We start from the raw sequence: 26,995 nt of genomic DNA, 5'->3' as shown, positions 1-26,995 counted from the left end.
AATATACTTAGACAAGTTGGGGAACTGTTTCCTTAAACAAAGAGAAGTTCTGTTCTGCATCATGGAAAATTAAAGCTCGGTAATAAAATGCGTCATCGGGCCTTCGTGAATAATGATTTAGGGGAAATGTTGCTTTACCTTCTATTTGTAGGTCCTAAATTCCCTCTCCAATACTCAAGCTGGATGTTCTATTTGTTTTGATTTTAGATTACATTGACAACTATTGGATATGGAGACAAAACTCCGCTAACTTGGCTGGGAAGATTGCTCTCTGCAGGCTTTGCACTCCTTGGCATTTCTTTCTTTGCACTTCCTGCCGTGAGTATCTTTGCAACAATAAAGCAGCTCTAATTAGGTCGTAGAGGTTTACTGGAGTGAGCTCTCCTAAATTGGCATGCTTGGAAACACAACTGATATTATTGCCGTCTCTTTTTTCTAGTAAAATGTTGACTCTTCTAAATATATCTAACTAGAGAACTTAGAAAACATGGTCTTGAGACTTTAATAGCAGCTAATTCAGATGGCATCACCTTCTATCATTAGACCAATTATTTTAAATGTTGGTAAAGAGTGCCAGTGGCTCATGCCTGTCACCTAGCTACTCCGCTACCTCCTAGCTGAGGTCTGAGGATCAAGAGTCAAAGCCAGCCCAGCTCAGAAAGTTCCTGAGACTTATCTCCAATTGACCAGCAAAAAGCTGGCAGAGTAAGTGTGGCTTGAGTGAAGTGAAAAAGCTAAGGACAATGCTCTGAGTTCAAGACCCTGTACTGGTGTGCGTGTGCACGCGCACACGCGCGCACACACACAATGTCAGTACATATCTAAATATACCTTTATTTAAAACTGATTGCTCCAGTTTAGCTTGTCAAGTATGCTGTTGAAGAGATAGCTCTGCAGAACTGCAGGATTTTCCTCTTCAATTCTACTTGAGTGAAAAGCATATGACCTTAAGTGTTTTGAAGATGTCCAGTGATTTATTTTTGTGTCACTGTCACTGACGTTTGTTGATGAGCATTTTCTGCCTCCAGAATGAGGAGTACATTGATCATTCCCCCATGCTTCTGATTATTCTCTTCTTGATGGACAAAGCTTGTCTTTCTAAGCATGTGATTGTCTGGCTTCTTTAAAGGTAGATGATCAGAATATTACAATTTGCCTGTTCCCATGAGAATGGGGATAGCTCTTGGGAGCCCAAAGAAAGAAGTCCTGGGTAGTGACAGCAGGTGTGCTTGAGGAAAACAATCCCAGGCTTGCTCCAAACACAAGTAATGCTATGGTACAGGCTCTACCAAGCCAAAACCCGAAACCCGAGAGCAGCCTGCAAAGGAAGCCAGGTCAGTCGTGAGGTCAGATGGGGATTTTCAACAGCACAGTTTTGAGCTCACAGAGCTAAAGACCGTCTGTTGTTAATGAATTCCGAGGGCATTCTCACCCTTCCCAAACACAGCGGATGACTGCAGATGGACCAGCTGGTTCTACTCCAGACCACTCAAAAATCACAGAAAAGAGCCTGAAAAGACTAGGCGCATGCACAGACATAAGACCTCCACATGAACTCTGTCGCATACTGTTAGACTGTATTTGTGTGTGAAGGCTGCTGTAGCAAGCTGGGTTCCAAAACAATAGAAATCAACTCTCCTGGTTCTTGGAGGTTAGAGGTGTCACCAAGGCTTGTTCATTTTGAGACCCATGCGAGGAGACCTGTTCTAGGCTCGGCTCTTTCCTTGGCTTGTCAGTAGCTGCTGCTTCTTGTGTCTTCATATACTCTGTCTGAATTTCCTCATCTTAAAAGGGTAGCAGTCATACTGGATTAGAGCCCAGCCTATTATGCTCATTTTAATATGATTTTATCTCAGCAAAGGCCTTGTCTTCAAATAAGGTCACATTCTGAGGTATAGTGGATTAAGACTTCAACATATGAATATGAGAACAGAGCTTCACCAAGTAATTTTGAGGATGTTTCTTCATCAGTATGATTGAGGGTTAATTCTTAAGTCTAGACAAATTCTTCAGTAAAGAATATGATCATATAAGTCAAGAGCTTAGTATGGAGAAAACTCAATTAATATTATTTACATCCACTAGTAAGAATATAGAAGTATACATTTCCTAGTGTGAAATGGTGAAACAAAAAGAATGAAAAAAAAAAAAGAAATCATTTATCTGGAATTAACTCATATGGCAATCTCAGCAATCTGGAACAAGGCAGAAGTTCACTATGATAAGATTCCAGATGTAATAATCAGATTCCTTGCAAGAAAATCCTTTAGGAACAGTAAAATTCAGTCTTAGATTTTTTTCCCCCTAAAATAATGACACAAAATACTTTTGGCTTTTGTGTTTATGTATACCTTGAGTGCGACGGACCAGCTTGGCCGAAGCACTGGGACCGACAGGACAGGGATCTCGGGATAGGTGGGCAAAGGAGTCGGCGAAGTGACAAACAGACACAGACTCAAAAGAGTTGCATCTGAGTGTATCTTTATTGAGGAGAATTAACATTTTTATACAGTGTGTGATTGTGACATAGATTCTTTGTTTATTTAAGCACGTAATCAATTTTTTTTAAAGGCAAAGCATTGATGAATTACATGAAAATTGATGACTATCCCACCAACTGTTTAAGCTAAGTGGTGCAAAACAAGTCTAGCATATTGTTTAATAGAATGCGTCATCTATTCAGCCTTTTTATGTTTAATAATTAACAAACCTAAGACAGGGCTGTACTTACATTATACTCTTTTTATTTTTATTTTTATTGAACTATTTTCATCTTTATAAACTCCTGTATAAGGAAATAGTTCTTCGGTTGGTTCAGGAAATGTGATGTTACTAACTTCATATTTTGTGTGAAACCACCATCTATTCCCTATAACGTAAGTTGGACTAAACTTAATCATAACTGTTGGGAGAATCTTTCTTTTTCTTTTATAATCAGAGGTCCCTTCTTTTTTAGAACTCTCTGAACTACTGGGATAACTCTTTCTAACTTAGTTTAATTCATTGATTTTGTCTGTTGGACATATCTGGAAATTTTAAGTCTCTATATTTACTATGCGTGAGCTGCAAAACCGCTTGTGAAATTGTAGGAGTTTCTGGAGGCAACGTCACATCAGATGATAGATTGATTGGGGCATTGCCCACATTTAATCTTTGGTCTTAGGTCTTTATTACTTAGAGAAACCGTCTCTATTGGACTGGAAAGATACAACATGCTCTGTTCGCAGATCAAGAGAAAAATAGCCAAAATGAGAATAAAGGCAACGAATATACAGCCAGGAAGAATATAGTAAGAATAAAGGTAGAGGCTACAAAGGAGCAGCCAAGTGTATGGGAAGTCTTGAACCAACACCCCCTTCTTGCAGGCATGCTTCCTTGAAGCTTTTTGTCTAATGCGATCTCTCATGCAGACTCCGCAGAAGGTGGCGTGGCACTTGAGGTCACATATAAGATGAATATACAATCATATATACATTGTCCCACAGAACAACTACTTGAGACCTAATTCACAGCCCAACTTGCATTATCAGAGACAATTCTGAGAAGTTGACCTATATAGTTTCATAATTCTTTGAAAATTATAAACACCTAATGTAGAGGGAGGTTGCTAGAATCAACATAACAACAGAAAGAAATTATGGAAAGTGAACAACCAAAGAAGTATAGATAAGCATGTAACAGACAGGCAGACACAAGTGTTCCAAGAATTTCACCAATTAGGGTCCGCCTACCTCTGGGAGCTGGCTACAGCCAGTCTAGCAAAATATTTCTGCCCCAGAATGAAACTCTGGCACATTACAGGGAGGTTAAATGTGTCACTGTGTTAGGTTAAAGGTTAGAGAGTTAAGTAGTCTTTCTTGGGGATGTTTCCAATCAAGTGGTAATATTTTTATAGATAAATTAAGTCACTACAGTGTTGGCAATCTGACAAATGCACTTGGGTAGAACAGAACATCTCCTAACAATGCCAAGAAAAGTGGCCTCTAGGACCCCTCTTTCTGCTGCAGCCTTACTTTGGAGCTGAGTGATGGCTTTGCCCCATGAATACCACCTTGCAGCCAACAGGACTGACTGGCTGAAATTTAGGAGAACATGTAGTCATTTTGCTGAAAGGTGGAGGGGGTTGAGAGACGTTCTTCTGTTTAGAGTTCCTCCACTCCAGAAACCTGAGGACCAAAGTTTCCCCAAAGTTTCCAGGACTTTCTCTGCAGTCTCAGGCCCCCCATGGCAAACTCCCCCAGGGATCATTTCCTGCCCTATTCCTTTGTAGCATCCAGACAATCAGATCTTTGTCCTCTCGAGGGCACCCCTCCCCAACTTTGCTGAAGACTCCTGCTACAAGTAGGGCTTTACTGATTTAAAAAAAAAAAATTCAGTTTTGTGGCATTAACCAGGATGCTCTGTACTCCTAATCTGACATGATGAACTGAAATTCCTTTCTACAAGGAATTAAAGGTAATTTTTAAAATTGGGTAAATTTGGCAGGGGGGAGGGGGAGAATTTTAGCTAGGTACTGGTGGCTCATATCCTGTAATTCTAGCTCTTTAGGAGACTGAGACCTGAGGACTGAGTTATAAAGCCAGCCAAAGAAAAGTCCAAGCGCTACATTTCCAATGGACCAGCAAAAAGCTGGAACTGGAACTATGGCTTAAGTGGTAGTGTGCCAGTCTTGAGCAAAAAAAGCTGGAGGATAGTACATGAGTTCAAACCCCAGTACTGAGGTGCGCGTGCACACACACACACACACACACACACAAATACACACACACACACAATTTTTTTTGAGTTTCATAGGAATAGAATTCTTTGAAAGATCCAGTTAATCATTTCAATCAAGGACCAGTTCTCTTTGACTAACCATTCAATAAATGAGTGGATGTCACAATCTATAATCACTAACAATAGTAACAAATATAATTATTATATAACAGAAAATATTAATAACTTTGAAAAAGTCTTTCAGCACAGGGTGAAGGTGTCCAGAAAGAAACATACTCATTACCTGACTTATATAACTGTAACCCCTCTGTATATTACCTTTATAATAATAAAAAAAATTTTATTGATTAAAAATATATTTTAGGGCTAGGAAGGTGGCTCAGTGGTAGAGCGCATGCCTTGCATGCCTGAGGCCCTGGGTTTGATTCCTTAGTACCACATAAGCAAAAAGAAAAAAGCCGGAAGTGGCACTGTGGCTCAAGTGGTAGAGCGCTAACCTTGAGCTGAAGAGCTGAGGGACAGCGCCCAGGCCCAGAGTTCAGGCCCCACGACCGGACCCCTCCCCCCCAAAAATATATATATATATTTTAAAGAGTGGAAAGAATCTTTCAGCATATCTTTTTCTGTCATGTATGATGTACAAATTAAGTTTTTTCACTCTGGAACATAAGGGGAGGTAAATATTTTAAATGGTTACCAAAGCAATTTGTATATTACACTTTTCAGCCTGTTGCTATTACTTGAAGCTCAACAATGTAATTCTTGTTATCCTAGAAAATGAGTGAAAAGAAAGCTCAATTTCTAAGAATTTTCATCTATTTGTGTCAGTATTTGAAGGGACAAAACATGTTCAAAAATAAGTCATGTTGTTCATGTGTATGTATGTGTGTGTGTGTGTGTGTATATATATATATATATATATACAATATAACAGATTTTAACGGATTTCTACTTAGGGGCACTGCTGAGCTGTACACTAAGAAAGATGTAGAAGAAAGTTGGAATGGAGTCATAATCAGACGATAAACAGACCTGCTTAAATAATGATCATCATGTGCAGTCTGCCACAAGAGATATGTAGCAAACAGTTGCTACCTATTAATGTGTGTTTCTAAGCAATGACAATGTGATTTTCAGCATATTTTACTTTGATAGATGCTGAAGTTGTGTTGTATACCTGTCTTCATTTTCCAATTTAATGCTGAATCTCAAATCCACACAATCAGTGCTCAAAAAATGGAAGCTAGAGCACTGACTCAATGTCAGCATAATCTAAATTATACTCCGTAACAGTAGGTTATATACAAAAATGCATATAGTGTATGCACAATTAATGTATACTGTTATTTCCTGATATACATCCTGACATTTTTTTATTCTTTCCTACATTTCACTCTTTGTGGAAAATGAAATTAAAGGAAAAATAAATCAACAAAATTGTATACAAAAGAAAAATGTAGGAGAAGCAAACAAACAGAATTGGTATGGATTTAGAAATGAAAAGCCATTTTTATAGTCTCCAAGTAGAGGGAAATATTATTTAAAATTATAAACCATGACCTAGAAACCAGGTTTTTTATGAAGCTTAGTTTGTGTAACCACAACCTGTCTGAGAAGATCTCTGACAGCCTGAGACACACACAATGAAAAGAGGAGAGGAAGACCAGAACCTGTGATGTAATCGCTAATTTCATGGCACAGTTGTTTATCCTAATTAATAATACAGTAGGTCATTGCTCACTAATACCAAATTGTATTATTTTTATAACTGTGTTTTTTTAAACAAAATTTCATTGCTTATTGTCTGGTTATTGTCACAGAGATACTCAGAATTGAGAAAGCCCAAGATAAGAAGGAAGGTTAAAGGTTATCTAGAGCTCAAAAATATCTCAGCCAAGTTGTCACCCAGCCAAGATTTAACATCTCCTAGAGATGGAAAAATCCACCAGCTTTCCAGACATCCTTGCTATCCTTGAGTTACTTTAAAAATAGAAAAGAGAGGAAAGCAGCCACCCTTTACCTATGACAAATACTGACTTAGTTCTTATAAGATGCTCATCTCTAACCTGAGGGTTAGACTCCTTGAAGTTTAATAAAAAGCTAATAATTTATAGCTAGCAAGTAAAATCCACAAACTTGAAAGCATTAAAACTCCAAGCCCCATCCTAATAAAGCTGAAAATGCAGATAAAGCCCAGAGATGGAATTTAACAAGGCTCTGAAAACCAACCCAAAGCTAAGACAAAAAGCATCTTTATTTCACAAATGTTACACCAGAACAAAGTGGGAAGAGATATGTACATTAAAGAACCAGGACTTGAGCAGATTGAGATGAAAAGCAGAATAAACTAATGTCAACAAAAGATAAAACTGTAAGATTACCAGCCCTCAAACCCAAATAAGGAAGCCCAAATCAAAAAGGAAAAGAATTATAGATTAAATGCAAGCTTAGAGCTGAGCCATAATGACCCCTGCTCTTGTCTTTATTGTATAGATAGAGTAGGTGAAACACCTCTCCTCTTCACAGTGAATGCCCATTTGTCTCATGTGGATAACGTCTGTCTTCCTTTGACTTTACTTTGGTAGGTGTAGAATTATAACATCATAGATAACTACCACTGGGATAGATTAGAGTCTCCATTTTTTCTCCCCCATGTTATGGATGGAAATATAGCCTTGCAGATTCTCATCATAGTGATAGATTTGTTCCCACAACACCCCGGCTCCATCCAGAATCAGAATTCATACCCTCTAAATGCTATCACTGGAAGAGAGTGCTTGCCTAGCATGCAGGAGGCCCTGGGTTCAATTCCTCAGCACCACATAAGCAGAAAAAGCTGGGAGTTGCACTGTGGCTCAAGTGGTAGAGTGCTAGCCTTGAGCTGAAATGCTGAGGGACAGCGCCCAGACCTAGAGTTCAGGCCCCACGACCAACAAAAAAATAAATAAATAAAAAAGAGAAGGCCACACACAAATTTTAATTGTCATTTTTATTTGCAATTATGAGGCTTCTTACTATGTCATGAGACAGCAAATGACAGTGCATAATTTATTTGCTAAAGAAAGAAATTGTTATATCTTGTCATATCAGAGACCTAAAATACAACATCCCAGGTAAGCACACACAGGTCATGTGCATATAGACTTGATATGCAGGAATAAAACTCCATGGAGTAAACCCTTTGAATAATTGATAGACAGTCTCACAAAATGAGTATTGGGAAGCGGAAACATCATTTGAGTAGGTAGCTGGACCTTATGGGAGGGGAGTAGATAAATGGAAAAGGGAACAGGGGCACAGCAGATAGGAAAGAAAGATAGAAGGAGTGAGTGGTCAAAATGCACTAGACACAAAATTGGACAGGTTAACTCATCATCTTCTTAAGCATTTGGAGATTTTTTAATTTGTAATTAGTAATTAACTAAATATTTTTTAAAAAGAAGCTGGGCACAAGGGCTCATATCTGAAATCCTAGCTACTCAGGAGGCTGAGATATGAGGATGGTAATTGGAAGCCGGCTCAGGCAGGAAGTCCATGGAACTCATATCTCCAATTCACCATCAAAAAGCTGGAAGCAGAGCTGTGGCTCAAGTGGTAGAGCACTATTCTTTAGCAAAAAAAATCTCAAAGGCATTGCCCAGTCCCTGAGTTCAAGCTCTAGGACTTGCACCAAAAACAAAAGTTGTTCTATCTCTTGGTGATATTTTCCAGTAACTTTCCATCATCTGGTGGTATTATAATAGAGACAAATAGTATTTGTTTTAGTAAGTAACGTGTTTATTATGGATAGGTCACACTATTAGTCTTTCTTACAGACTCATTTTAGAGATTTTTAAAAAAAAATATTTATACTACTCAACAGTACTTTTGAAATTTGTGGGAGTTTTTATTCTATTTTTATATTTTGTTCCAGGGTATTCTTGGCTCAGGTTTTGCATTAAAAGTCCAGGAACAGCACCGCCAGAAACACTTTGAGAAAAGAAGAAACCCAGCTGCCAACCTCATTCAGGTAAGTGCAGTGGAATATAGGTAGATGGCAACATCTGTCTCCTTAAGTGTTTGTCAGATCATTTTCCAATCTCCACACTTCATTGCTTCATAGAGCTACCGTTTTGTCATTTTCTAAACAGTGAATTCAGAACTTAACATACAATCTTGGATTGGGTAAGATACATTTTTGTTTCAGCAAACGGTCAATGCATCGTACAGATTAGTTCACCACATCGGCAAGACTACACAGAAGTTAGCAGGAATGTTGCTCCTGGAATAAGCTTTTATGTCTTATTCAGGAAGCCTTAACTAATCAAGTGATAGAGCAGAACATAACATAGTTTTCTGCATTAAAATCATGTTCTCTAGTCATATGTATACAACAGTATTGAAGAACAACTTAGTTGTTTAGAATGTCAAATCTTATTGTCTGTGGAATTGCTTTTAATGACATGTAAGGCAATAAACTTGAGATAGCCTTCCTGTTTTGAAGGTGATGAGGTCATGGAAGACATCAATGTTTGAGAAGATGAAACATAATCATATTATCTGATGCTAGTTCCTAATATAGATATGCTATTTAGCATTTCTCTTTTTTTCCACTAGCACATAATTTGCTTGAGCACTAAAATAAATGCTTCTCCTTTGCAATGTTTATCTTTGTGTATGTGTGTACCAATTCTGAGGCTTGAACTCAGGGCCTGAGCACTGTCCCTTAGCTTTTTTGCTCAAGGTTAGCACTCTACCACTTGAGCCAGCGCTCCACATCCAGCTTTTTTTTCTTCTTAGTGGTTAACTGGAGATAAGAATTTTATGGATTTTACTGCCTGGGCTTACTTTGAACCACGATGTTCATATCTGAGTCTCTCAAGTAGCCAGGATTACAGGCATAAACCACTGGTGGTCTGCTTAATTTTTAGATTAACCTCTTCTACAATTATTGACTGGCAAATGGGCCTTGGTTTATGACTTCCAAAACAAACCTCTAAGAATCTCTATTTTTTTTTTAGTTTCCAGGCTTTGAAAGAGCAATGGAGAGAGAATACCTTTCCTTTCTTTTTCTTTTTCTTTTATGTATTTAGCCATTTATTTATTTATTGGTGCTGGTACTGGGACTTGAATTCAGGACCGCAAGCTCTCCTTTAGCTTTTTAGTTCAAGGCTCGCAGTCTACCACTTGAATCACCTCTGGCTTCTTACTGATTAATTGGAGATAAGAGTCTTGGATCTGTCTGCTTTGCCTGGCTTTGAACTGTTATTTTCAGATCTCAGCCTCCTGAGTAGCTAGGGTTACAGGCGTGAGCCATTGGTGCTTAGATCTTTTCTTGAAGGAAAAGATCTCTAAGTAGAAGAAACTTAAGCACTGCAACAAGAGCCTGGGTCTGTAGCTCCATGGAAGAGGACGAGTTCCTACATGCATGGTCTGGTGCTCCATTGTCAGCACTGATCCCAAACAATACTCATCTGAATGAAAGAGACTTCACACACAAAATACTGGAGGCACAGAACTCACAGCCTCCCATCTCTTATCACTTAAGTGGCTCTCCATCCTTTCATTCTTCTAGAAAGTTTTTCTCTTCACCCTTCCTACCTTTAATTTCTCTTCACTCCAGAGCAATGTTTTCTAAGCCATATACTTCAATATCAGCTCTTCTTGGAGGAGCTTCTATTCATGCATCAGTTGTAAAGATCGAGACCTTCAATGCCCAGTATAGCAACCACTAATCCCATGCTGTTATATAAATATAAACTAATTAGAATTGAAATTTTAGTTTCTTTATGGTACTAAACGTTTCTCAAGTTTTCAATAGCTTCCCATTGCTATTGGCTACCTTACTGCACAAGGCAAAGAGTAAGAATAAAGCCCAATTTTTCTAAACCTCTAAATTACCTAAAGCAATCACCAACTGAGAGTGAAAATAAATCCCCTTTTCTATAGTAAATCATTAGAGCAAAGGCATTTATATGTATGCAATCAAAGTAAGACAAGTCTCCCATCACCAATAACTCATAAAAGGTAAATATGACACTGAACACTTTTGTTTGGAGGCGTAGAGTTTTATTGCATGGAACTGGGTTACGTAAAATACTGTGATCAGTGACTGAACTTATAAAAACGTAGCTAACAGCAAAGCAAAATCATGAATTCTATTTAGAATCCCAAAGTATACATTGTATTTAGCAAAAGAAAATTGCAAATATTCTTTTTTTTATTGTGAAAATACCATATAGAGGGGTTACAATTACATGGGCAAGATAATGAGTACATTTCTTATCAAGCATTGTTGCCTCCTCCTTTGTTTCCCCTTCCCATCCCTTCCCATCTCCCACCCCCCTCCCCCAGCCAAAGTTGTAAAGTTTGTTTTTCGACATAACAACTTGTACATCTCATTGTTGCAATGGGTTCACCTGTATCCCTACTTAAACAATTTTTTTTCCCTTCCCCTCCACAAATTATACCAACATCAAATACAGTGAAAGCAGGGGTTATACAGTGGGGGACACATGAAGAAATGCTCAACATCTCTAGCCATAAAAGAAATGCAAATCAAAACATCATCGAGATATCACCTCAACCCAGTTAGAATGGCTATAATCAAAAACTCTAGTAACAACAGATACTGGAAGGAATGTGGACAGAAGGGAACCCTACTGCATTGTTGGTGGGAGTGTAAACTTGTTCAACCACTTTGGAAAGTAGTATGGAGGTTCCTCAGAAAACTCCACATAGAGCTCCCCTATGACCCAGCAATCCCACTTTTGGGCATTTACCCAAATGATCACAAACAAGACCATACTAAAGCTACCAGCACAATTACGTTTATTGAAGCATTATTTACCATTTCTAAGATGTGGAACCAATCCAGATGCTCCTCAGTAGATGAATGGATCAAGAAAATATGGTATATATACACAATGGAATTCTATGCCTCCATCAGAAAGAATGATATTGCCCCATTTGTTAGGACATGGACAGACTTGGAAAAAATTATGTTAAGTGATGCAAATATTCTTGAATACCTTTAAAATCTAATTGTAGTTTCATATGTCATAAAACTGTGGAACATAATTTTAATCAATTAAAGTTGAAGTTACACTGAGGGTATGGCTCAAGTGGCAGAGGCCTGCCTAACAAGCACAAAAGCCTGAGTGTAAAACCCAGTGCTACCAAAAGAGGGAAGAAAATCAAACATATTCATTTGAAAAGCCACTTCTCCCATATTCAAATGTAATTTACTTCTTATATACAGTAATAATAATATAACTATTAATTTATTCATTGCTTGTTCTTTATGTAGTCTTTGGACAGAGTTCAAGGCTTCCGGCCTTGATTATATGGTGTTCATTTGCTGATTCATTTGTTTTCTTTCCCAATAAACCTGAGCTAGTTTGCTGAACATACAAAGCAAGACCCAAAGCAATCTCATTTGCTTTAAAACAAAGCCACTTTCTTCCTACCAGGGCAAGTGAGATGGCCAAATTGCTCAGCATTTGTTTGGTGAGATAACTAAATTAGCCAGCATTCCAAAGTTTTGGGGGGAAGCTTTAAACTCCAGAGCTTGCAGTAAAGTTAGCTATGTCAATATCTTTGCAAGATTCATTTAAATTACCTTTTCATTTCAAGTGGAGACATCTGGGAAAAGAAACCAGCTCTCAGTAGCATTTGGAAAACCAGCCCAAATGTCACAACTTCTATGCACTCATGAAGTACTTTTTTTTTCTAAGTGCTTCCCATATATTCTGTCATTCAGTCCTCCAGATAAGCTGAGAAGGTGCTAGGACTAAAATCCATGTCGTCTAAATCCAAATCCATCTCTCATTTCAACACAAAGTACTGTATCCTCCTACAATCCTAGCTACTTAGGAGGCTTTGTTGTTCAAAGCCTGGACAGGAAAGTCCCACAAACTCTTGTCTCTATTAACCACCAAAAATCTGGAAGTGGAGCTTTGGCTCAAATGGTTGTGTGAAAAAAAACTGAGTTCAGGCCTGAGTAACAGTGTAAAAACAAAAAACAAACAAAAAATAAAACAAAGGGGCTGAGAAGGTGACTCAGTAGTAGAGCACTTGCCTTGCATGCATGAGGCCCTGGGTTCGATTCCTCAGCACCACATAAGCAAAAAGAAAAAAGCCGGAAGTGGTGCTGTGGCTCAAGTGGTAGAGTGCTAAGCCTTGAGCTGAAGAGCTGAGGGACAGCGCCCAGGCCCAGAGTTCAGGCCCCCTGACCGGACCCCAAAAAAAGTAAAAAAAAAAAAAAAGTTCTGGGTCTGAAACTAACTACTGAAGACACTGAATTGTTAAGGATGGAGCCATAATGCTTTACTAGAAAATTAAGTGAAAGTTTGTGAAATCAACCCTCGTTGGCTTACTTCCCTTCAAGGGGAGATTAGTAAGTATCTGGAACAAAATAATAAAATTGTGTATTGAAACTTTGGCTTCCTACAAAAAAATTTATATCTTATCTAGTCACCCTAGAGTGAGGCTGATTGTCTATGAATCCAAACTACTTATGCAGATACATCCTCTTTACTGCTTCAATCCTACATAAGAATAGATGAAGAAGCCAGTGCTGGTAGCTCATGACTACAGTTCTAGCTACTCAGGAGGTTGAAATATGACAATCAAGTTTGCAGTGAGCACAGCAGAAAAGTTCATGAAACTCTTATCTGCAATTAACTAGCCAGAAATTGAAAGTAAATATGTGGCCCAAGTGGTATAGCACCATCATTGAGTGAAAAAAAGCCAAGTAAGAGTGTGAGGCCCTAAATTCAAGCCCCAGTACTGGTACAAAAAACAAAAAAAGAATAGATGAATAGAAAAAAAAAATCCTAACAGACTGGGACATGGCTTAAGTAGTAGATTGTTCAGAAGGTCATGAGTTCCATCCCCAGTACTGAAAAAAAATTTTACATGTGGAAAAGCTAACAATGGCGAGAAATAGAATAAAAATAAAGTTGTAAAATAATCTCCCAGAAAATTCAATAAAAAGAAAAACAAAGATGAAGTTGGGCATTGGTGGCTCATAACTGTAATCCTCACTACTCAAGAAATCTGAGGATCACAATTCAAAGCTAGCCTGAGCAGGAAAGCCATGAAACTCTTTATCTCCAATTAAACACCAAAAAGCCAGGAGTGGAACTGTGGCTCAAGTGGTGGAGCACTAACCTGGAGCATAAAATCTTAAGAGACAGCAGCACTCAGTCCCTGAGTTCAAGCCCCAGGACCAGCACACACACACACACACACACACACACACACACACACACACATACACAAAGAATAATAATAAAGATGTGTAATAAGAAAAAGATAAGAAAATTGAAGGATCCTTTTGGAAGATACAAGATCAATAATAGATGTTGCTCAAATAGAGTATAAGGAAACTAAGGGAAGGATTTTACCAAAGAACTACTGAATAATGATTCTCCAGAACTGGAAGGCAGGAGTGGTCGTAGTAGAAAGTTCACCAATTGCCTGGTGAAGTGAACCAAATCAGAGAACATTGGCCCCAAATATGTGTGTGTGTGTGTGTGTGTGTGTGTGTGTGTGAGTGATTATATATTGGATATCTCATTAGTAGCATTTAAAAATAGAAAGTAGTAGAACAATATATTCACAATTAGGGAGGAAAATTACTTCCCACTAAGAATGCTACATCTTGCCAAAACTCTCAGAATGTGAGAGCAACACACAAAATGTTTTCAGTCATGCTGATTGAAAAAAATTTACCTACCTTTTTCCCTTACTCAGAAAACAACTTGGATAGAATTGTTCTTCCAAAGCAAGAAGACAAACCAGAAAAGCAAGAGGCCTAAAAGCCAGGAAATAAGACACAAGACAGGCAAAGCCATCTATGTGATGCTGAGCTAGGGAAGTCCCCGACAATGGGCACAACAGGAGAAAGGGCTTCAGGATTACAAAAAGTACAGTGGATTGATTTCATATCTATTTGTATTTGACTAGACACGTTATATTTAGCTGGGTGCTGATGGCTTATATCTGTAATTCTAGCGATTCAGGAGGCTGAGATCTGAGGATCACAGTTTGAAGCCAGCCTGACCAGGAAAATCTGTGAAACTGTCCAATAGACTTCTGAAAAAAAGCTAGAAGTGATGCTGTGGCTCAAGGGTTAGAGCACCAAGCCTTGAGCAAAAAAACAAACCTCAGGGACAGAGCCCAGACCTGAGATCAAGCGCCAGGACTGGCACAAAAAAATTAAACTTTATTTCTAAGGTGAGATGATAAAGGACTTTCTAATAGTTAAATAAAGAAAAACCAATAGCTAGATAGAGAGATAGATGAATGATAGATGAGGAACATGGTGTGACTATGAGACTTTTGGGATGGCCTTGTTTGCACCTTTCCTTTTTCAGTAATGAAATTTTAGAATACAGACCTTTGTAAGAATAAGTCCCATGCTCATCTCCCATTGCATAGTCAGCTGAGCCTCTCTAGATCCATTCTAGAAAGGACTAGACTTGCTATGGATGTACTATTGCCAACCACTCTACACACATACACTATACATTCCCTCATACTGTATTATTCTCACACTCTGCTTACAATCATAGACTGAAGGGCACATCTTCGCTGCCTTGAGTACCAGCATTGCCTGATGAATAGCAAGTATGACTTCCATTTGTTTCAGGTTAACTTGTCTATGGAGAGGACACGTCATGCAAATTAACCCTAAGAAGTCTCCAGAGTGTTATCTTTCTCTTTGCCTACCATTGTGTGACTTGCACTTTAAAATGGAGCAATATTAGTGGATCACAAAGATATGGACTGGAATTTCAGCCACCAGCACCAATTAGCTAAGATCGAGGACAGGAGAAAGTTTTTTGTTTTTTGGGGGTGGTCGTGGGGCCTGAACTCTGGGCCTCAGCGCTGTCCCTCAGCTCTTCAGCTCAAGGCTAACACTCTACCACTTGAGCCACAGTGCCACTTCCAGCTTTTTTCTTTTTGCTTATGTGGTGCTGAGGAATTGAACCCAGGGCCTCATGCATGCAAGGCAAGCACTCTACCACTGAGCCACCTTCCCAGCCCAGGAGAAAGTTATTAAGAATGAAGGAGGAGGAGAATTATACCTTCCAGTTCCATTTTGACTTACCTAACATGAGCCCTGTTGGGATGGGCCCCTCCTGTGTTTCTCACTTACAAGGCATGTTTAGATGAAGAGTAATGAAGGGATCAAGAGCTTAGCCCTTGATTGACAACAAACAGGACGTCAGATATTAGTAGAAAGAAACAACTTCACTTTTCTCAGAATGCCCTCTCTTGCCTCTAATGTATGGTAACATTATGCAGTGATACATTGGTGCCATTATTGGTGAATTATTGTTTTGGATTTTTTTCCCTACTGTTATCAAACAATGCTGTATGCCTCTAGTTCTATTTATGTCTCTTTTTTTCAGAGTATCAATACGTATGTCACCTTTAAGAAAATTGTTTAATGAAAGTAGCTATCTAGATTCTTACAGCACTAGAAGATTTCTGAGCTTCACTATGACAAAAGAAGCTGAGATGATAAATCTGTGTTTTTCTGTAATTCTAGCTATTCAGGAGGCTGAGAGCTGAGGATCCCAGTTCAAAGCCAGTCCAAGCAGGAAAGTCTGTGAAATTCTTATCTCTGATTAACCACCTAAAAGCCAGAAGTGGAACTGTGACTCAAGTAGTAGGACACCAGCCTTAAGTAAAAAGATAAAGAATAATGCCCAGGCCCTGTGTTCAAGCCCCATTACCTGTGTGTGCGTGTGTGCATGCACACACACAAACACACACATACACACAAATGTATGTATTTTATTGATTTTTGTTGTTGCTTCTGTTTTGTTGGTACCAGAGTTTAAACTCTGAGTCTCATACTTGCTTGCCTTTGTTTGTTCAGTTGGCATTATTTCACTTGAGTCATGTCTCCAGCCTGTCATTTTGCTAGTTATTTTGGAGAATGAAGTCTTTCAGACTTCTCTGCCTAGCTTTGAACTGTGATTCTCTGGATCCTGGCCTCCTCAGTAACTAGGATTATAGGTGTGTCCCACTGATGCCAGCTACTGATTCTTCACAATCATTCTAAAAATTGTGTAGACACAGCTACAAAAATTGGATAACTGCAGAAATGATAGTAATTGCTTTAGTACCTATTATGATGCCAAGATGCATAGCACAGACTTCCATGGTGAGCAGTTAAATCAACATAAGCTGTGTGGATAAAGCTTTAGCAAAGGAATCCTACTGAGAATATATAAATTAAAAAAAAAACTTCCTTCACAGCATAAAACATTCCTTAAGTTCTACTGTAAATTTTCATGGCACTTCCCAGACGTTTCATGAAGTAGAATGAGTATTCAGGGAAGAGCCAATTTCCAAAGAAAGCTGAGTCCTCCTGTTCAATACCCAGCTAGACAGAGATCATTTCCTGCCTGTGTCCTACCTCTACCAGCTTCCATGAGGCAGCACCGTGCACCAGCGCAGAGTACCTTTGTCATTTATGTCACTCATACATTTGTCATTTAGGTCACTCAACATCATTCTTTTTTTTTGTCCTGGGGGTGACTTTATTTTAAATTATTATGAAGGTGATGTACAGAAGGGTTCCAGTTGCATAAGTCAGGAAATTAGTGCATTTCTTTTTAGTCAGCATCACACCTTCCCACACTCTCTCCCAGTTTTTCCCTCCCATGCCCATTCACAAGTTATATCGTTCATGTTCTACATCGCATCCAGTGAGGACCACTGCTGCGTTTGTTCACCCCTGGTCCCTCCATTTCTGTGCCTCTCCTTACCCTCCCAAAGACAAGCAGATCAAAAGAAAACAAAAACAGCAAAAAAGAAACAAAAACCTCATTTCCATTTCCTGGAGTTCATTCAATAAATATTATTTTCTGTGATCAGACATGTATAGATATTGTGCCTTTGTGATCCTGTCCTAGGAGTGCCCTCCTTTGGTTTCACTATTCAACATCATTCTTAAAAAGTCAATATGATTGACCTTAGTTGTGTGTCCATATTATACCTTCAATATTCAATTCTCCAATATGTGCACATATTACACTTTACTATTTATACTACTGTTAATAGATGTTGTGGTGATTCTGTTTTTACTTAAGGAATCAGTATGAGGTGTTTATCTTTTATGTGTGTGTGTGTGTATGCACACACACATGTGCAGGCACACACATGCACATGCCAATACTGAGGCTTGAACTCAGGACCTCTCTCCCTTGGATTTTTTACCCAATGTTAGCACTCTTTATCACTCGAGCCGTACTCTACCTCCAAATTTTGGTGATTAATTGGAGATAAGAGTCTCATAGATCTGTCTGCCTGGACTGGCTTTCAACCATCTCAACTTCCTAAGTAGCTAGGATTCTAAGTATGATCCACTAGTACCTGGCTAGTGGTATGTATGCTTATCAAGTGTATTTAAGTTTATCTGTTGAGTATTTACCTAGGAATTCACAGCTTTATCACAGTATACATATATATTCAACTGTAATAGACACTACAGGACAGTTTTTCCAAGTAGTTTGTACCAGTTTTTAACTTGTTTGTGCAGCTCTTATTCAGCCAGTGATATTCTCGGGAAAGCAAATATAATTAGATCACTTTTTTTCTTCATTGTACATTTCAAAATCTTGATTGATAGTTATACAGTAGGGATGTGACCCATTTAAATGTATTTGTCACATAAAATAGAATGCTCTGAGTAATGAATCGTAATAAAAAATTTTCTCTAAAGACATCAGAGCAAACACTTGGTATTAAAAAATGCTTGCAGGCTCATTGCAAAAGGAATAAATTTACCAAGCTCTGTAAGGGAATGTGCATGCAGGCAATCTTTCAAATAGACAGTTTCAATGGAAGTGTTTCAACCTCAGTTATCAAGCAGTCAGCAAAATTCCCACTGGAGGGCTATGCCCAAGAGTGGGGCTATTGGATATCCTATCTCAATCCTCTTAACTTTGTAGGAGCCTTAAACTCAATCTGAGCATTTTTTTCTCATTTACAAAATAAGAATCCATCTCTTTATTTATTTTTTTGGTTGGTTGTGGGGCTTGAACTCATGGCCTGGGTCCCTGAGCTCTTTTGCTCAAGGCTAGCACTCTACCACTTTGAGCCATGGCGCCACTTCTGGTTTTCTGGTGGCTAATTGGAGTAAGAGTCTCACCAACTTTCCTGCCTAGGCTGTCTTTGAACCACAATCCTCAAATCTCAGCCTCCTGAGTAGCTAGGATTACAGGCATGAGCCTCTGTGTGTGTGTGTGTGTGTGTGTGTGTGTGTGTGTGTGTGTGTGTGTGCGCGCACGCGTGCATGTGCGCGTGCGCCGTGGCTTGAATTCAGGGCCTAGATTCTCTCCATTAGCTTTTTCATTCAGTGTAGGCACTCAATCACTTGAACCAAAGCTCTACTTCTGGATTTTTGGTATTTAACTAGAGATAAGATTGTTACAGTTTTTCCTTCCCAGGCTGGCTTTTAACCATGATACTCAGATCTCAGCCAAGCAAAAGCCAGCATATCTTCACTTTTTTAACATTAGAAATATTTCACAGTTCGACCTCAGGGTTTTCACTAATTAAGTCATTCACAAACCTTAAAGGTTATTAGCCTAATAGCTACTGTACTAGTTGTAAGGTAGATTTTTGGTAATTTTTGCTTCTGTCTTATCAACTGTTAACTAAAGGCCAATGAATGAAAGGCCCAGACTACATCTTCACCCTCGGATTGTTGGATATCAGTATGTATTGACCCGGTTGAACAGTACTGTTTTCCCTTGAGATCAGATAATGTTTATCCCTAACTGGCTCAAAAATTGTGTTATGTGCATTATGTATATATTGTGTATATTATGTGAACAACCCCAAGTGGTTCACATCTGTAATATTAGCTATTCAGAAAGCTGAGAGCTACAGATCTTGGTTCAAGGCCAGCCCAAGCAGAAAAGTCCATAAGACCCTTGTCTCCAATTAACCACCAAAAAGCTGGGTGTAGAGGTGTGACCTTTGTGGTATAATAACAACTTTGAGTGAAAAAGCTAAAGGGCAGTGCCCAAGCTGTGAGTTCAACCAAGTACTGGCACAAAATTTGTATTGTTATATATCTTGGTGTGTCTGCTTTGTGGTATTGTGGTGTCTTGGAAAAGCTTTGATATGGCAGAGTATGTATAACTACCAGTCTGCTTCTTCCTTTGGGCATGTTTTCAGGGCTACACTTTGCTAAGGAAAAGGTTTTGAATGTGTAGTAAATGAATAATTATCCTTTTCATTTTATTCTATTTCTTGCTCCATTTTTTTTTCTGTCCCCATTATACCCCATACAGTGCGTTTGGCGGAGTTACGCAGCTGATGAGAAATCTGTTTCCATCGCCACCTGGAAGCCACACTTGAAGGCCTTGCACACCTGTAGTCCTACCAAGTAGGTATCCATGCAACAGCTGGTGCTGGAGCTGAGTCTCTTCTAGTCTTCTCAACAAGCCATGAATGCACACAGAGAAAGTGTTCATGTTGGCTTGTCTCATTCTGTATTGTTTGGATCTTGGTAGTAGCAATGCAAGTGCAACACTGAATGACTCCTTTCTCCTTCCTCACTCTCCAAAGACCTGGACTGAAGAGGAAAGGAATGTAATCCTTTTTGTAGGGATGTGTCTACTATTTCATGTTCACATCTAATCATAAAGCCTGTCAGAATTCCAAAGGTAAGAACCACAGTCTACAACTAGAATAAGGATTATTTATCATCTGCTCTTGAAAGCAATGTGTCAGTGTACATTCATTCGGCCTAAGTCATTTCTCTTCTGGATGTCCTTACATTTTCACTTACGCTTTCACTTGGCTGAGCAAACAAATATTAACAGTAGAAGTAGAATTTACAGGAGGCAGTGGACCAGTCAGATTAAAATCTGGAGTTAGCATTCAAGCTTTCCAAGTCATACTACTTCCCTTGCCATTGCATCGTCCAAAGGTTATCCACCATGCCTAAACCCAAGGGAACCGAAAAAGTCTCGAAGGAAGGCACGATCTGAAATCTTATTAATGGTCCTAAAAATTACCAACCACAGTGATTTTTTTTCAAAAAAGTTAATGTCTTCAGGCAGTGTCCTGAAGTGTAGTTCAACTAGCAGAGTACATATTAAAACATTATCATCATCTAATTAAGAAAATAATTATTGAAACTCCAAAGCCAGTAAGTCAGGAGGAAGATTTTTCTGAGTCACTCAACTTGATGAAAGTAGTCAGTTCTACAAGTTGTTCAAAGGCTATTAAATTGCTTATCTAGCTCAGTCTTTTAGAATGTTGGCTATTTCCATTCATAATGCTACAAAACCTCAATCTCAGTGTGTTTCCTGAGATTTAAGGCACCTCACTACAGGGGCTCAGGGTCTGGAAGATCAGCAGGGGACACTTGAACTGGGTTCTTGGCATGGCTGTTAGTGGAGCTGTGTGATATTGTATCACACAATCCAGCAGGAAGTAGCAAACGTACCATCACCACACAGAACTTGGTCAGCAGCTTCCTTGTCGTGCCCTGGGCCTCGGACAAGATGATCCCTAAGCATTAGCGGGACAGATGATCCCTAAGCATCAGGTCAGCTCTCCTAGAGGTCAGTAACTGGAACGGTCAACATTGGGGCACAGACATTCATGGTCCCACCCCCAGAACTTTAGAGACATGGAATTCTAGCAAAGATAGAAGCCTCGAAGCCTGCTGAGTGAAGGTGTGGATTCAAATCCTCTTTCGTTTTCAATCTTGGAATTTACTGGGATCTTTTTTATTGACTATTCAATTTCTTTGAAAAGGAACCTCACTCTGTGCCATCTATTCCTTGAGTCTGTGAATCAAAACTGAGAATTTCATGGAAATTATATATTGCTCATCTTCACAAAGTTTCTTCGATAAATGTAAAAAAAGAAGTCTTGTAGGGAAACTGTTATAGGCTTCTCAAATGACAGGAGAGTAGTTTAGTATCTTCTATGATTATTCACATTTTGGATTAAAAGTCATTCTGAAGCCTGAAAGAAGAAAGAACCATTTAATAATGAGTCAAATTCTCCCACTGCATTGACTATTATTTTACTCATGTAATTTCTTCTTTTCCTTTGATATTTTCCCCATTTAAATAAGGGTGGAGGTGGAGTGGGATAGAGCAAGCGCCTGCTCTCAGCCTGTTGCTCTCACTGAGCCTGTCAATCATCTTTAGTCACCTTTCCCTGCTACCTCATTCGCCTGGGTCTCAGCTTCGTTTACTGAGAACCTGTCATTTGTCCACAATGACGCAATAATCACTGGCAAAATTCATAGGAGTCTAGCTGTTGTGATGTCTCTCCCTCTAACAATACTTCATTGTTGTTGTTGCCGTTGTTGCTTATTTATGGTTGCTTGATAACCCCAAGAACAATATTCCATATATCATCCAACTTTGCCCTCATGATTAATATATTCACCAACTCCCTGAAGCCAATTTCAGACCTTTGCCTTAGAAAGGAGTTCTAGGTTTGTGAGGAGAATAATTGCAATGACTTAGAGGGATGTTTTTAGATTTATAATTAGCTGGCTGACTGTATACAAAATGACTAGTAAGTGATGGACCAGAACTTCCTTTATTTACACAGTGTATTTTCCTCTAACATTCAGAATCTAAGGAAATTCTAAAGAGAACAAGCAGTTGGTCTTCAACATATACATTCATCAAAAATTCATTGAACACTTGTTACGTGGAAGGTCCTGTTCCAGTCACTAAGAATGCAGTGGATAGGGTGGGGAACGGCAAGTTAAAATCTCAAAGCTCAGCAAATATATATTCAAAGAACATTGGAGGTGACATATAAATATGTAAACTATGGAACACATATGATGGCAACAGTGCTGAGCAGAAAAGTAAACTAGAGAAGCAAGCACATTGTCAAAATCGTCATCACCACTATCAAAACACTATTGTTACTAGAAAACCCGTGGGCTGGGAATGTGGCTTAGTGGTAGAGTGCTTGCCTAGCATTCATGAAGCCCTGGGTTTGATTCCTCAGTCCCACATGAACAGAAAAAGCTGGAAGTAGCACTGTGGCTCAAGTGGTAGAGTGCTAACTTGAGCAAAAGAAGCTCAGGGATAGTGCCCAGGTCCTGGGTTCAAGCCCAACGACTGGCCAAAAAGGAAGAAAGAAAGAAAAAGAAAACCCCAGCTCCATTGCTTGGTTCCCCACAGCTTTGGTGGTACTGTGGGATGCTTTTGCTCCTCAAGCTTTCCTTGGGGAGTCGTGTGAAATCAAAGCTTAAGAATCAACTGTAGGGGAGAAAGCAATGGGTGAAGAGGCATGCCCCATCTATTCAAAACCACCGGGGAGTCAACCAGGAAGTCTCTTACTCTCTTTTCAGGACTATTTTTTTTCTCTTACATATGTCTTAGAGGTCTCAGTCATGGCTATTTCAAAGTTTTAATGACAGAGGACTTAGAGAAGAAATTATTTGTCCTGATGTCCTTCTTGAAGTGAATAAAGATTAATCACATGATCAATATGCTATGTGAAAGAGAAGGGGAAATATTGTACAGAGTTATTGAAAGTTATCACACTCTGAGAAAAGCCCAGTGGCACTTAAAGAACAAAAGTTACAGACTTGGTACTATAATGCCTTCTGTTTTAAACCTTAAGAAACCCAAGACCTACAAGAAAGCGAGGTGTGTATCCAAAAGCCCACAGTTAACTTACAATGAATAGAATCCCTGCCATGGTGCATAGACCTAAGTTGGCCAAAATGGTTTATTTAAAATACTACCCAGCAGAAAACCAGAAGAGTAGCGGCAGACTTTCTATGAATCTGACTTACTCCATGGGAACTCATACTTTACACAATGGGAAAAAAAATAAATCTGCCTCAACCAGCGATTGAAGTACAAAGCCATCTTCACAGATGAACACATCCAAATTTAGATCCCCAAAGTCTGCCTGAGGCCCCAGTGTAACCAGAAACAATCTGGTTAGACCAGACTCACCTTTTCTTAACCCCTGGCAAATGAAGAGTCAATCTGTGCTGATTGCCTAGATATGGGTAAGACTGGATTTGCCAAGAAATGTTGTGCTCGCTCATTCCTGCGCCACAGTGAATGTGAGCTATGAAGTGGGGTGCATTTATGCTAAGCAATGTTGTTCTTGCGGATCATTCTTGAAAGGGGTTACTTAAGCTACTTGCTTCCCTAATCTCCAATTGGGCCATGAGCTGGTGCTATAAATGTATTCACAAGTTTATCATCATCTTTCTTCTGTCCTCACGCACCACAGGAAAGAACAAGGGGAATCGTCAAGCAGGTTTGTGATTTCTCTTTTGCTACATGTTTGTTTATAAATCTGATGCCTAACAGATGTTTCTAATGTGTCTCATGAGTAAAATCGATCAACAAATACAAGAAGATTATAAAATGACCTTTCATAAGATGGCTTACAAAGTTGGCTGGTTTTTTAAAAAATTGATTTTTCCTTCCTTAGGAGCAGCAGCATCTTTCCCTAACCTACTCATGAGCTTTTAATAACCTGCCAGGTAGAAAACAATCTAGGGTTGAAAATCACTCTAGATTTTTGATCATTCCTTCTTGCCATTTTTCTTTACAATATTCTTATCCAACTCTTCAAATGTAGTGATGTAGAGAATTAAAAAGCAAAACAAAAGGAACTTCTTTTTTTTTTTGTCGGTCGTGGAGCTTGAACTCTGGGCCTGGTCGCTGTCCCTCAAGGCTAGTGCTCTACCACTTGAGCCACAGTGCCACTTCTGGTTTTCTAGTGGCTTTTTGGAGATAGGAGTCTCATGGTCTTTCCTGCCCGGGCTGGCTTTGAATCATGATCCTCAGTTCTCAGTCTCCTGAGTAGCTAGGATTACAGGTGTGAGCCTCCAGCGACCGGCAAAACTTTTTTCTGAACATTACAGATCTGGATAACAGCCTAGGCTTCACTGTCTTTTCTTTGGAGGGAGAAAAGTTGTATTTTATTAGCTTTGGGTATTTTTTTCCCCATTCTTTTGGCAAGAGGAACATTGTATACAGGAGGTGACAGTGTTTGTAATGGGTCATTATCGGCCCATTGAGCATGGAGGTTTACTGGGGTCAAAAGAAGGCTCCATCTTTCTCCATCTTTCAGAAAGATGAGTCTCCCCCACACCCCGAAATTTCCTCAAATAGCTCGTGATCATTATTCCCTCCTCTAGAAGGAAGTGCTTTAAGGGATTCAATCTCACAGACTTGAACCTAGAAGGAATAGAAAGCAAAAGTAATCCTTGTTCATGAGAAACAGGAAGGGTCTGGAATTGGAAGCAAAGTCCTCAAGGACAGGGCCTTGGCAGATCTCAGCACTGATAGCGCGAGAACTCAGAAAAGGCAAAATCCGCAAGGGAACACCTAGTGCTTGGAAGGAAAAAAAAGGGTGCAAGCTTCTTGTTTTCTCTCTCTCAAATCATTGACAATCGTCTCAGTAAAAAGGAAATGGAGAAATCTGTCTGTCCAGAGCTAGCTTCTTGATGGGAGTCAGTGAGCATCCAGGAATTGTTCCTTTTTAGCTTTGAACTATTAACAACAATAATGACATTCATGATGACACATGTAGGCAGTATTGAAAGTAGTTTTGAACATTCATGCAGGGTGGTGAAGCACTGGAGTATCAACCTGAAAAGATTCCCAAACATCAATACCATCTTCTATGAGAGAGAGACCATAGAGAGCACTGCATCTAGCCGTAAACAATGAGCATACGTGGAGATGCCATTATACCCTCTCCTACTTGGTAGACAACCAGTTAGAACAAAGCACATTGGCTTTTCCTGGGCAATACCTTCAGAACATTTAGGTGCCTGGAGATACTTTCCTCCACTTTAGAAGCATTTCCAATCTAAGAGAGGCTGAAGTTATTACTCTCAACACATTGTTTGCAGACAGCGTGAGAGTCAAGCTGACCCATTCTGACCCAGAACTCCCTTTTCCAAAATTCCAGGCAGACATCAACTTCACTTGAAAAAAAATGCACACAATAAGTCATAGTTATTATAAACCATGTTTTCTTCTCTTTGGCAATATTTTTAAAAGCTTTCTTTGTCTCGGGAGTTATCTGCAAATTATCTCACAGAAGGATTTGTCTCCAGATTTCTAAGGGTAGAGACTGTCTTTGGCATGAATCCTAAAATCACTGGAGAGTAAAGTCTCCTATCATGGTTTCATCCTCCAAAAGAAAGCTGTTGACACCCAAAAGGGTCAGAAATAAGCATGGCCTCTGTGTGTTGGTCAGTAAAGTTTCCAAATATTAGGAAGGTAGAAAACAAAGACTGAATTAAAGGTTGACGATGGGACTTGGGCTCACCAGTCCCAGCACCAAGTCCACTGGCCAGCTGTTACAACGCAGGACAACCAAGCAAATCTCAATTTTATGAGGTTCACATATATCTAAAACACTTCAGTTGATTTCTGATGCTTGTGATGAAGTCTGTCAAGGATAGCACACCTGTAGATTTGAATGTGTTCAGATCCACTAAACTTGGTTTTCAACTTAGAGAATCATACATGCTGGGGGGGTGGGGAGGGAGGGGGAAAGGGAGTGTGCTTTTCTGAAGTCCTCAGGAAGTTAACAATTTGGTATTTGGCCTGATGCAAGTTCTGTTCCACCGGGTTGCCCAGATACCCACCTGAGGCCTTGTACATCACAAACTCTTTTCCCCAGCCCCAAACCTCTATCCCCTGTGTAAAGCTATGAGAGAGAATGTATATGTGTAATAAATTATGCATAGGTAGAGAAATGGAAGGTGCTTGGCTTCAAGTATACTTTATGTGATGAGAAATAAAACAAAAACATATAACCAATTAAAGCCATAAAATACTGCAATGATCTGGAAGGAAACACTGGAGATGCCTGCTTTTTAAAATTGACACTTTGTTTAAAAGTATACACGGAAATTCTTGTTTTAATATTGCTGTGGCTTTCACCTAGTGCTCCATTGGCAATAGAACTTAGAATATCACATAATGAATTCGGAAAGAGTATTGTAATAACAATAGCAGCCGCAGCATCTTGGAAAATAACAAATTTGTCCTTACTCAAGCAAAATAGGCACGAAGGAAAATGCATTTCTAATGAGAGTTTTCCCTAAGAGAAGATCAGCTATGGATCCAGAATATTGTTAATTACTCTTGACCTCATTTCAAAGGGACTAATTAGCGCCACCCAACGGCAGAGCCCTTGATTGCATTCAGCTTTGGGGTTTATATGAATGGTTGTTTCTGATAAACTGCACAGACAAGTTTCAGCACCAGTGGGAGCCAAATTTTTT

At 39.2% G+C, this 26,995-nt stretch overlaps 1 protein-coding gene across 1 annotated transcript in view; it reads left to right on the top strand.

Moving 5' to 3' along the window:
- Kcnq5 (potassium voltage-gated channel subfamily Q member 5) overlaps positions 1–26,995 on the top strand; it is a 541,548-nt gene that overhangs the window by 453,296 nt on the left and 61,257 nt on the right. Inside the window, exons 6-8 of the mRNA XM_042687131.1 lie at positions 208–318; positions 8,633–8,728; positions 20,025–20,119. Of these exons, the coding sequence (XP_042543065.1) occupies positions 208–318; positions 8,633–8,728; positions 20,025–20,119 (302 nt within the window). The remainder of the gene's footprint in view (positions 1–207; positions 319–8,632; positions 8,729–20,024; positions 20,120–26,995) is intronic.

Source organism: Dipodomys spectabilis, unplaced genomic scaffold (assembly GCF_019054845.1).
Source record: "Dipodomys spectabilis isolate Male_0828 unplaced genomic scaffold, ASM1905484v1 ptg000102l, whole genome shotgun sequence".
Taxonomy (NCBI): Eukaryota; Metazoa; Chordata; class Mammalia; order Rodentia; family Heteromyidae; genus Dipodomys; species Dipodomys spectabilis.
Note: the sequence above shows the minus strand (reverse complement) of the source record. Positions and strands in the feature narration are given on the sequence as shown.